The sequence below is a fragment of the Balaenoptera acutorostrata genome, chromosome 6, assembly GCF_949987535.1.
Source record: "Balaenoptera acutorostrata chromosome 6, mBalAcu1.1, whole genome shotgun sequence".
Lineage (NCBI taxonomy): Eukaryota > Metazoa > Chordata > Mammalia > Artiodactyla > Balaenopteridae > Balaenoptera > Balaenoptera acutorostrata.
In genome coordinates, this window is record NC_080069.1 from 62,026,707 (window position 1) to 62,039,055 (window position 12,349).

General features: G+C 35.9%; 1 protein-coding gene across 13 annotated transcripts in view; it reads left to right on the forward strand.

The window, feature by feature from the left end:
• Window positions 1-12,349, forward strand: part of MPDZ (multiple PDZ domain crumbs cell polarity complex component) — a 173,196-nt gene that overhangs the window by 131,953 nt on the left and 28,894 nt on the right. For 8 of the 13 annotated variants that reach the window (XR_009008557.1, XM_057547814.1, XM_057547822.1 and 5 more), the window contains 3 exons: window positions 2,657-2,767; window positions 7,322-7,420; window positions 10,517-10,679. Coding sequence is in view for 12 of the 13 variants with exons in the window: in XM_057547814.1 (XP_057403797.1) it covers window positions 2,657-2,767; window positions 7,322-7,420; window positions 10,517-10,679 (373 nt within the window). In the remaining variant the exon portion in view is untranslated. The remainder of the gene's footprint in view (window positions 1-2,656; window positions 2,768-7,321; window positions 7,421-10,516; window positions 10,680-12,349) is intronic. The other 5 variants (XM_057547819.1, XM_057547823.1, XM_057547824.1 and 2 more) reach the window with 3 other exon arrangements.

Below are 12,349 nucleotides of genomic sequence, written 5' to 3' on the forward strand. Positions count from 1 at the left end.
ATCTCGATGTAGAGATGGGTGTTTGGGGGTATAATCAACTGTTTAAAAAAACATTGGCACTAAGATAAAATAATTAAGTTCGGTTTAAAGAACAAAGCAAATTTCTTGGGGAAATCATTGAATCGTTTAAAAGTATACATACACACACAGAATGTGTACATCATAATTAATCCCTTAAATGAGATTTTATTTCGAGAAATACTTAAATGTTGTTGGATGAGATTTTTTAAAGTGAGTCTTTCTGGTAAAGCTTTTATGCTAAGATCCTGATTGCCTTTTATATAAATGTCTCCCCCACCACCCCTGCCAATCCAAACGTGGCGTTTCCTCCATCTCAGTGCTGTGCCCATTCCCCATTCATCAATAAGGGCTCTGTGTGTGTGTGTGTGTGTGTGTGTGTGTGTGTGTGTGTGTACGTGTGAGTTGGTACGTACACACGTGTGTATGCATGTATGAGTACTGCGTTATGTGTGAGAGAGAAGCGTTTGGTCAAACTGTACCTAATCCCTTAATTCGAAGCTAAGTTTAATATTTTAAATGAACTCTTCTCTCATGAGTCACTCATCATTTACTCAACAAATATTCCTGGAGAAGCTGTTGCATTCCAGGTGCTGTAATAGGCTCTGGGGATCCCACAGTAAATAAAACACTGTGCCCGCCTGTCAAGTGGGACAGACTTGACAAGTGATCAAGTCACTTCAGAGCAGTGTGATGAATTATTTGATCAGCATAAGCATAGTTTTAGTTTAGGTTAGAGGAAGGAGTAGCTGACCCAGGTTTTCTGAGTTGTCAGGATTTAGAGAGAAGACTAAAAGAGACAACTTCCAAATAGAAACCGATCACTTTGTTATTATAACAACCATTATTTTTACTTTGTACAAGTGATTGTCTCTCATTTTTGAAATCCATATAACTTAGACACTAAAATGCCTTAATTGTGTAGAAGAAGGTTATACATATCAGTCACAACTTTGAAATGAACATTTTGGGCATTGATCTATTTATTCCTTTATTGATTGTCTCTGAGAGTTGAAGAAGGAAGAAGATTGAGACTTGAGAGAAAGCAAGGACCATGTCTGGTGTTTTGTTTTTTTTTCTTCTGACCATTTATAAGGAAGAATGATGGGCTTCTTTTTCTCTCTTCCTGCATCTTTACTTTTCATTAGATGATACCTTAGCCCCCTGTTAAAGGATTCTTTTTTAGTTATAGTACTACATAAAATTTCTAATTTAAGATTATCACAAGGCAGTTTATTTTATAGGTACTTCACTATTGAATACCTTTGACCTAAGTAGAAAAAAGTAAGAAATGTTTATAAATTATTTCAAGAAAAGATTAATCATAGTTTGCACCAAAATGTTTGTTTCAGTGTATTAAGAGAGTTAAAACATCCCTTTCAAATTGAAAAGAAAGGATTTTTGCCTGTGGTAAAATACTGCTAAGCAACAGTTTGTTGAATGTTGTTACGTGCAGGGGCTTTTTTCTGTAAATAAGAAGCCTTAGGCCTCTTTAATCCTGGGGATTCTAGAACATGTCTCTGCTAAGAGTTTCTGAAAATGTATGTAAATTAGAGACCTGAGAAGTATTCCATTCTAAGTATAGAGTTCTTTGGACTTGAGCAAAGATATTTAATGTCCTGTTAAATTTTCCCACTAATGAAATATATAGTAAACATAAATACTTTTATTTTACAAAAAGTTAGAAGCCATTTTTAATATGCACTGAAAGAAATGTTGTTATTTCATCTAAGTATCAACATGAGGGAAGTTTTCAATTAAATATAGTATATAATTCTTTTAAAGGTGATAATGTTCTATGCAGAGATCTAATAATTTTCTTTTTCAGAATTATGTCTACTCTGATTTTTCTATTTTGTTGTATATACCATTCTCTGGTAATTGGAAATGATAAAATTATACCAGTGTCCTATAGTTTTCTGGCAGGATTAGCATTTGGCCTTTCAAACTATTTTCCTTCCTATTCGTATAGTGCATAAGCTGAGCTGATCATCACCCAGGCAAGCCATGGTCAATAAAAAGTTACAAAATAACTTTCACTTTCAAGCTATTTATGTAAGAATTACTAACAGATAAGCACAATTTCTTGGCTTCCAGCTCCTACCACGTCTACTGCAAAGATTCTTTTGCCAAACTAACCTTGCCATAACCTGATTTTTCTGAACATCAGAATTTTGTTTTTAACTTCAAGCTTCCCTGTGCAGAGAGAAATACACAAAGCCTCACACACCCACTTCCCAAACCACTCTGTAATGAATTGGAAGAAAATTTGTACAGTGACTTTCATGATGAAAACAGTGCTGCTAGGCAGTTCCCTTATATTATTTCTTTAATGATGCTGATTTATTAATTGAAAGGAACAACTGGGCAATGTAAGGGAAGCAGAAGCAGAGCCTTCATTCTAATTGATTATTATTTCAGTTGATTATTGGAGACAGAAATCTGTGTCCAAAACAAGGGACCACAAGTCTGCTGGACAAATGAAAAGTTCTGGAGCCTCATAAGTACTCTCAATTATTTTTGAATCTGAAACAGATTTTTTAGGAGACTCACCCAGGATCCTCAAAACCCCAGATCGACAAATTGTTCTGTTGTTCTGTAGCTTCTTGAAATGTTAAGCTGAGGCCTTCCATTGCAGGTGGATGGCATGGACCTCAGAGATGCAAGCCATGAACAAGCTGTGGAAGCCATTCGGAAAGCAGGCAACCCTGTAGTCTTTATGGTACAGAGCATTATAAACAGACCAAGGGTAAGCAAACACAAAGGGCAAGGTAGGCATATCCAAACAGTATTCAACTTGGAATCTAATGTATCCAGGGCCAAGTTGTTTCTAGGACCCGAGTTCGAGTCTTGAAATCTCAGGAGACTTTTTAGAAGTTTATTTTGCTTTTTTTTCTTTTTTTTTTCCCCATTGAGTTGTCCTGGAAATCCCTTCTACCATGTTTAGCAGACACTTGAAGCCTGTTAAAAACACACAAGTAGGATTCATTGGTGGCCCATAGGCATCTAGATGGATAATTATTAGTGTTCACTATAGTCATAAAATATTGAAGTTGTTAAGAGGGATGTGGTGGAGTCATTCAGGTTGATAGTCTGTGACGTCTAGTCAAGTCCCTTAGAAGCCAGAGAGATTTCATTTTCTTTATAAATTTATTCTCTGGACAGAATTTCCAGTTTATGCAATCTCATGATTTCCTGTGCATGATCTTTAATGTATTTGTCTATCCCAGTGAACATTAACTTTCCACATGATGGATTTTGTTTAAGCTGTATGTTTATATGCTAGTGATTTCATACCTGCTGTTTCCCAGCCATCATCACTGACTGTATAGCTCTCATTACCGTATAGCCCCTGGTGGACAGAGACCTACTAATGCATTTTACCGACAGTTGTCACAGGTGAAATGGCTTTAAAAAATGTTTTAGAAATTCTAAGCACATTCAGTGAATGTTGTTTATGAAGATACTAAGTGAAGCTTTGTGTATTCGATGTGTTGAAAATTACGAAGATGAAAATTAGGCCAAGAGTTTAAAACTTTTTTTCTATTTTTTCTTTACGCCTCAGTGAAAAAAATAATATTTTCCTGTGCAGCAGCTCTTAAATATTTTGGGGCCACATACCCCTTAGAAAGTTCTTCGCATTTACTGCAAAGTTTGCATAGCATTTCAGGAGTTTCCTAGATGTCCTGAGGCTCATAGAGAATTTCCACTTCTGGATTTAAGAACCCCTGTCATACTGAATCTCTTTGAAATACCTCCTTATTAGCTTTTAGGGTTTGTTGTATTTAGAAAGAAAATGTTAACACATGTGAGGGAAATGAAGAGAATCATCTAAAACTTAAAATATGTAATTTTATGTATAATACATTTAATTTTAATTCTTAAAATTAAAAATTTAAGATAGCAATGCTCAAATGATGGAAGGAGCATAGCAAACAGGTTTTTAGATGAGATCAGTAAAAGGAACTTGTCAATATTCTGTGCCCTGGGAAACAAAGTGACCAGATTTATCCTATTGGTTTTTCCTTTTGTTGTCAAGACAGGTGTAGCTCTGGTCTGAGTTCACTGTAAGAAATGAAATAGTAGTTCTTAATGTAAGCAGTTATCTTCACATCTGCAGTTTTTAATCATTCAGTTGTTGATTGTTAGGTGATAATTATCCATTCAGATGGGAAAATCTGCCAAATGGTGGGGCTGTATCATCCTGCATTCTTTTCAGATGCTATTCAGTTTGTTTAAATAACCACAGATCTTTCTACATTTGTTTCCATTTGTTGTGTTAAGCATAGACACAGTATGATAATGTTAGTAAATGGCTGTTTAAGTTAAGTTAAAGCTATTTTTTGTGTGTGGGTGGGTTTTATTCCTTTTTTTGTTTTATTTTTAATTTCCAACTTTTATATCATTTAGGACAATACTATAAACTGCTGAATAGGATTCTCAGATTACTTTTGAAAAAACTACAAACATTTCTTTCAAAGCCAGTCACATTTTCTAATGCACTAGGAAGATATTTTTCTCATGCACCTGGAAAATATTCCTATTTTATTATCTGAGGTATAATGAAGCCTGATTTATAGCAATTATTCCAGAATAAATCTTGCTTAGAATGACATGTGTAGTCAAATGATACGTGACAGGGTTTAGGACATGGTACCCTGAAATACGACACCTCGGTATATTGAATATTTAAACTAAAGTTATTTGAGAAAAGGCGGGTGCTGGAAAGACTCTGACCTCCCCCTTCTCTGCTGAAGCAGGTCATAAGACTGTCCTGAGAGGTCTTAAGGAAAGGAGCATCCTTATCTCCAGAGGAGGAGGAGGAATCCTGGGAGGAATCAGAATGAACAGGCCTTGCTAAGTTTCCCCCAGTTAACTACACTTAGCTCGTGCTGTTTTGTCCTATCATATTTTCTGTAACTTTCTACTCTTCATAAGACCTCCTATAAAAACACTCAGACTTAACCATCTCTTCTGGTCTTCATTTCCTTACGAAGGCCCCGTGTCATGCAAAACTTACGTTAAATCAATATACATGCTTTTCTCTCGTCAATTTGTTTTTCGTTACAGAGGTCCAGTCAAGAATCTACGACAGGTAGAGGAAAGATATTTTTCCTCCTCTACATACATATTTTGCTTTGGGAAATTAGAATTAATTTTGCATTTAAGATGAGATCTACTTTGTTTTTAATGATTTACTTCCCTATGAAAATAATCATGTCTCCAGGAATCTAAAGGAAAAAAATTACCCATACATAAGAGTCTCTTGATGGGAAACGTTTTATTTGTGGATATACTAAAGCTTCAGGAAAAACTTGTACATAGACTGAAAAGCCAGTCAGTCTCTTTGGCTCTTAAACTGTTCAAGAATTAGAACTTCCCAGAACTAGCCCTGATAATTCCACCAGTATGACACTTCAAACTCAGTCTGACCACATTGTCTCATTAAAGGGTGGATCCCACTAATATGGGCCAGAGGATGATTTTGTCTTCCCTGTGCTGCTTCTTAGTTAACAACGTTTCTGTTTTCATCAGCCCTTGGAACTATAAACACAAGTTTCATCACTGATTTTTTAATAAGAGATATAGTCTGTTTCTATAAATCCTTCCCTAATAATAGAGTGATCTACTATTTCATTTGCTGTGCTCATCCTGTACTTTTATACTTTCCTATCAGGGCCAAATTCTAATCCTTAAGAGCTGCAAGTTGAAATAACAAAAAGCAAAGCCAAACAAAAAAGCCAGAGCTCTTTTTAAATGTTCCATTTCTTCCCATTATTATTTTGATTTATATTGTTCTACAGAATTATAAAGGAAATGTAAAACCTGCCAATTCCATGTATGAGGATTAGAAATAATCTGCTTTCCATAACATTGAGTTACTTTGCCTAGGATGTGTTTTTAATCTCTGCCTAGTCATTTCTTCCACCTTAATAAATGGTCATGTTTTTTGGCATTTGTGATCTTCTCTTTTGTAAAGCAGGAGTTTGACATTTTAAATTGAAAAGCAGAGAGAAAGTTGAGATGAGCAGGAATGTCAGTGTGCCCATTTCTTTTACCCATCTTCCTTCTGTAGGAAAAACATTGCAAGAAGAGCAGATTGAAAGGGTGATGTGGCATAAGCTTTAGTGCAGGCGTAGTGAGTGAGGACAGTCTTTGTAGAGTGTTCTCTCATACAGGGTGGTGTCACATGACAACCTCTCCCTACTCTTGATGCTTGCCAGTAGGGCTTTTTTATAGAGAGAAGTAACACAAACATCTAGTTGGAGCCAAAATGAATTTTAAACGTCTGCAATTTCCCCTGAAAGATATAGTCAATAAAAGAAAAAGATAGCAGTGTGAAAAAAGAGAAGAATTTATTGTGCTACGGAAATTACTTTTCTTTTTTTTTCTTTTTTTTTTACTATGAAAATGCTACATTCTCTCTGGCAGTCATCCTGCCTGTAATACATATATTCAGCTCCAGTAGTCCAAGCTCAGAGTGTATCACAGGCGAGCCACAAAGCCTGTGTGAACACTGTAAGGCAGGACTTCAAATATTACCCAAAGCCTCGTAAATTCCCCAGTAATATGCGAACTTTTATAGGAAATTATATATATATATATATATATATATATATATATATATATATATATATGTTCCTAGCTCCACAAAAAGTGGGCAGAAATAGAGAACATCACTGTACGGCGGGTCATTTCTTTAAAAATTGTTGATTTCATTTTTTGAATTAAAGAATACTGTTGATTGAAGCAAACTTAATATCTAGTCAAGGTATGAAAAGTTTCCGTACTGGGAAACAAGATAACAGAATACTGAAGTTTACCAACGGACTAGCGGACAAATGTTTAATTTGCACTCTGCAACAGATAGACTCTTTTTTCTTTGTTTTACCAAAAAAGCATAATTTGCTTTTAAGTGTAAATGAAAACCTTTTATGGTTTCAATTTTGAAGAATGTTTACTGATATGCATGGAACATGTGTTAATATAAGTGGGTGAAATATATGTGCTTCTCTGTCGGTAATAGTGAAGACACTCAGTGAAAACAAAAGAAATTTGGGATCGGTTTGACAGACTTGATTCCTCTGTGTTTTGTGGCCAGATTTAGATTTGAGTGTGGATTCAGGTTGCTAGAGGTAAACCCTGAGTTCTAGACTGTTTGATAAGATGTTGTTATTAATTATGAGCTCTGACAGGATCTAGTGTCGCACAGTTATTTAAATCAGCAATTGCTTTGTCCTTATAAATGAGTTGTTTTAAGTACATTTCTTTTGCGCTCAGCGCCTCTTATGTTTCCTTTTAGAAATCCCCTTTGCCTTCCTTGCCGCACAACCTTTACCCTAAGTACAAGTTCAGCAGCACTAACCCATTTGCTGATTCTCTACAGTTCAACGCTGACAAGGTTGGATAATGACCATTGTCTTGCCATTGCCTTTTGCCAATGTTTTGTTCTTTGTTGCTACTGTGCCTTTGTCCCAGTTCAGTGTTTACTAAATTTGGGCAAGGATTAAAAAAAAAAAAACAGAAAACTGTGTGTTTGGAGTGGGCATGCAAATCTTTTCTTAAGCACATTTTCTTGCCAGAACCTATTCATTTTTATAGCTGAAATTACATGGCCCTTCTGAAGAGTAAGGGAGAATCGTGAGTCCAATGCCTTTCCTATATTTTGGTGTGAGTTGAATTTTCAGATACATAAATTTTTGTTAGTTGCCAAATGTATGAGCTACTTTCACACATAATTTCTTTGAAAACCTTGTATTGGTTTAAATCCTTCTCATACTTATACAAGGTAGTCCTAAAAGCTCTTCTGTTAGTTAATCACTCCATACATAATTGTGTATATGCAGGAGTTTGTTGAATATTCATAAAGTATGTCCGTGTAAATGCCTTATGAGGAAACATGGAACTGTTTCAACATTTGTAAATCTATACTTGGATATTCTCATATTCTGATGAAATTATAAATCCAAAATTGAAACAAAAACTTACAAGAACTTGTATACTATAATTTGATCGTGAAAGGAAGAAAGCTGTTAATTTTTTTCAGGAAGCATTTTATGAATATTCATTGGATTTTTCATGTTATTGTAATATGGATAACCAAAGATGCTATATCTGAAGGAATATGTTTTCTGTTACTGTAGGCATTACAGAATTCAAGTAGAGTTCTCTTCCGTTGTTCCCCAACTAACCCTTTTGCTCCCACACCATTTAAGGTTTGTCTTAGTGTGAAATTTTCACAAGTAAGTGGGTGTGTTACAGTGTGCTGTGTGTGTACGTTATACTTGTGTGCATACATGGCATGGAGTGATTTCAAGTACACTTTGCATTTTTGCCCATGAAGGCTAAATGGTCTTTGTTAAAGAGTTGTATTTTTACTGGTAAATTTTAAGAAGTGTCAACAGCAAGCTAACTTACATGATCTCAGTAAGAATGAGAGTATCAGGGATAATAAAATAGAACACCTGATTGCCCCTTTAGTAAATGTAGGCTTGTATTGGCTTTATGATTAATCAGTTATGTTAGGGCACCATTTGAGTTCACTCACAGAGCGAAAATGTTCTGCCTCAGTAAGATCCTGAATAGTTTTTAGACAAGCAGTTTTTGTTTGTTTGTTTTTAAGGACAATAACAGCTCAGAAAAGTTATGCAGAGAGTAAGATCTATAAAATATGCATCCGTAAATTTATTAAAATTATGGCAAGTTTGTATTCGATTTTGTTCCACTTTTTAAAAATGAAATGGGCTTAATTCATGCTTTCGCACATATTCCATTGTTAGAGAGGTAAATTTTTAAAAACCTTTTAACCAGAAAAATTCTAAATTACATGTTCCTTCCTACCCTAGTATGTTTAATGAACCTCCATTGGATCAAGTGAAGTTTTTTATTTGTTTGTTCACATTTATTTGTACATTTGCTAATTTGAGTGTCTTATGGCACAACACTTGGGAGGATGACAAGGATTCTGTTTCCACTAGTAATTTTTGTCTGTTTGGCCAATGGTATGTAAACCAAACATTTTAACGCAGCAGATTCTGTGACTTGAAAATCTGTTGCCCCTAAGTGTCTATCAATCAGCTCACCTGTGCTTTGCCGGAAAAATAGTAATTCATGTTTGCCAGGATCGTGTTTGGGGTAGCTTAGCATCCGAAGTGTTTTCTGAATCATCAAAGAAAGATCCCATTCAGTGCCCTATAGTTTCATTTTTAGGTATATTTTGATTCTTGACACTAATTATTCTTAAGTATTTGTATATGCCTGTCATTTAGTGTGTTCTCTAAGAAATATTTCTTAGTCACAATCTTTTTCCAGATATATACATATAAAACAAAATGAGGTCTATCAGAGGGATTTTTATATAGGAAAAAAAAAAAAAGGTGAAACAAAGAAGGAAGGAAAAATGTATGTTTAAGGCATCAGGGACAGCCTGACCGCAATGTTGGAACTTTAGCTGGGTATCTCTGACCCTTGAGTTAGGTACTCTCTGTCTTACTGTAGAAATTGGAGGAGACAACATGATATAATGGAAAGTGCATTGGATTAGGTTAAGAATTAAGCAAAAAGAAGTCTAGTTTCACTGGGTGATTCTGAACAAAATCTTTCACATCTCACAGCCTTGGGTTATTAATCTGCAAAATGAGTAAATGAATAAAATGACTTAAGGGCCTTTCTAACTGTAATATTCTGCTTGATTATCTATAATATAAAAATTTGATCAACTGTGTTTCAATTAAAGAAAAAAAGAACCTGATGATACCAAGTCCTTTTTTTTTTTTTGAAATAAGACTTGTAGCCCTAAGTGACAGCAAATATACCAGCCAAACTTTGGGTTTGTATGAAGTATTCAACTCTGTTTTCCCATTTTCCTTTAGGGCTACATTGGTAAGGGGCCAGTGGTTTTGTCCCTTAAAACCAGCCCCCCTGAAATGTGAATTTGTGTGCTCTTTGCTAACAAACTGTCTCCGTGGTAGATGAACCCTGCATGTGCAATGCTCATTTTCATGAATTTGTTACAAGTCATTTTGAGAGAGGATTCAGGTAGAAATAAAAAATTCTTTATATATATTCTCACTAACAAGCTTTGAACTGCTTTGCTTGATTGTATGATTAACTTCGTTAATTTTTTTCTAGTTTCTTGGAAGCCTTTTCTAGACCCCCAAAATCTTGCCCAGATAACTTTCGAATGAGAATATTTTTTCCAAAAAAGGAAGTTTGTACAACTTTTCATCTTAAGTTATTTAAGCCTTTAATTCTTCACCTTGAAATACCATATAACCATTTAATGGATTGTGCTCTGAACATAGTATTTTGTTGAGTGTATTTAAACCTTACCTGAATCCTTTCTACCATTTTTTGTATATGTATATTTCCCATTATTTAATATGTGAGATATTTTAAAGCTACTCTTTTTTTTTTTTTGACATTGCAGACTTATTTCTTTTCGTTGAGTTTTCCTTCCTTAGACTGCATACCCACTGCATTCTTCTTGTTCCCACAGGCTCCCAGTCAGTCGGAATCCGAGCCAGAAAAGGCTCCACTGTGCGGTGTGCCTCCGCCCCCTCCTCCAGCATTTGCAGAAATGAGCGAGGATCATGCACAGTCATCGGCAAGTGAAATCTCAGCAGATGTGGACAAAGAGGATGAGTTTGGTTACAGCTGGAGTAAGTTGTCTTTTTGAAATGCATTGACTTACAAGAGGTATTAAAGTAGCTCTGGGTTTCTCAAGGCTTGTGTCCTGGATGAATAAGTACGTTTCACCTTCAGTTATACATGCTGCAGTTTTGTGTGGAAAGAACTGCTGTTCGTTATACTTGAATACAGCACACATTCCTGAGGCATGAAATCACGTTCTTCCTTTTTTTAAATCTGCATCCCTGTTCAAGCCCACTTTGCCATTTGTATGAGAGTTAAAAAGGACAGGGCACTCTCTCAGAAGCTGTACTGGATGAGCCATCTCTTGGTCTCGAACTAGTCGTCACCCCCCTTTAGGCCTCATTCCTCACCGTAAAATCTATTTGTTGTTGCTGGTAGAACAGCCTTGATTTTAGGTATTTTCTGTAATAAGATGGTAACATAGTATAATTGTTGAGATAAAAACTTGGGACATTTGGGAAGTTGTTTAACTGCCTCTAAGTTTTAGCCTGGTGGTATCCCCCTTTTTAAAAATTCAGTTCCTACATTCCCTGTTGCTAACAGTGAATTAGATAATGTTTGAGGAGCCATAACGATGCATAGGAAGCATTCAAAGGCAGCTGTTATCAGGATCATGGGTGTGTCTCCGTTTCCTAAGGAAATAAGCCATTTTACAGGGAAATATTAAACATTAAGCTCAAAGTTATGTGTCAGTGCTTTAAAAAGTTTCATTTAAAAATGTAATTATTTCTTTTAAGAATGCTATGGTATATGCTTTTAGGAAGTACAGAGTACAAAATTTGTGCTGCTAGATTCAAGAAGGAATCAGGAAATGGCAGTTTATGAAATTGATGCAGTTAAGAATCAACATAGAATGCATGACATTAGCCAAATAGTAACATTTTCTAAGAAATGATTTGTAAAGTTTGCAGTTTTCTTGGTATATTTCTAATGAAATTAGATTGTTTTGCTAATCCATCAAGGTGGCCAGAATGTACTCTGAGGAAAACATCAAATGGAATGTTGATATGTTGCCATGTCACAGGCCACCCCAAAACTTAATGGCTTAAGAAAACAAGTTATTATTAATCTGTCAAGGTGCTGTGGTTGGCTGGGCTCAGCTGGGCTGGACCTCCAGGATGGCTCACTCACGTGCCTGGTGATCAGTGTTGGCCACTGGCTGGTTGTTCATCTGGGCCTGGGGCATCTACCTGTGGCCTTGCCCTCTCAGATTAAAGAATAAACTCTACCTCTTGAACATGTGGGATGTGAGGTATGAAAGGTCTCATTTAATGACAGCAGGTACATCAGTGTGTGTGGCCTGATGGCTTCTGGATCTTTGTACCGAGCACCATCCAACATGATGTGACATGCCATGTGGATTTTCCTGTGGGAGAAAAGCTTCCACTGACCAGTAAAGACAAGTCCTCTGGATGTTCTGTTCTCTGCAAATGATAAAGTAACTTTCTGTTTTAATCACAGTCTTTTGAGAGTTTGTTAATGTGGATCACTTCTTTGGGCCTGATCACCCCAGGTGAACTGATTAATCAGATACTGTACTCTGCACCCTGGATGCAGAGAAATTCCTCAAAGTTTGGGTGCTCCAGGAAACCAGTCTTGACGCCCAGGCCGCCAGTCTATTTAGCGTTTTCTTAACTGCCAAGGATTACATTTTGGTACAAATAATGCCCTTATGATG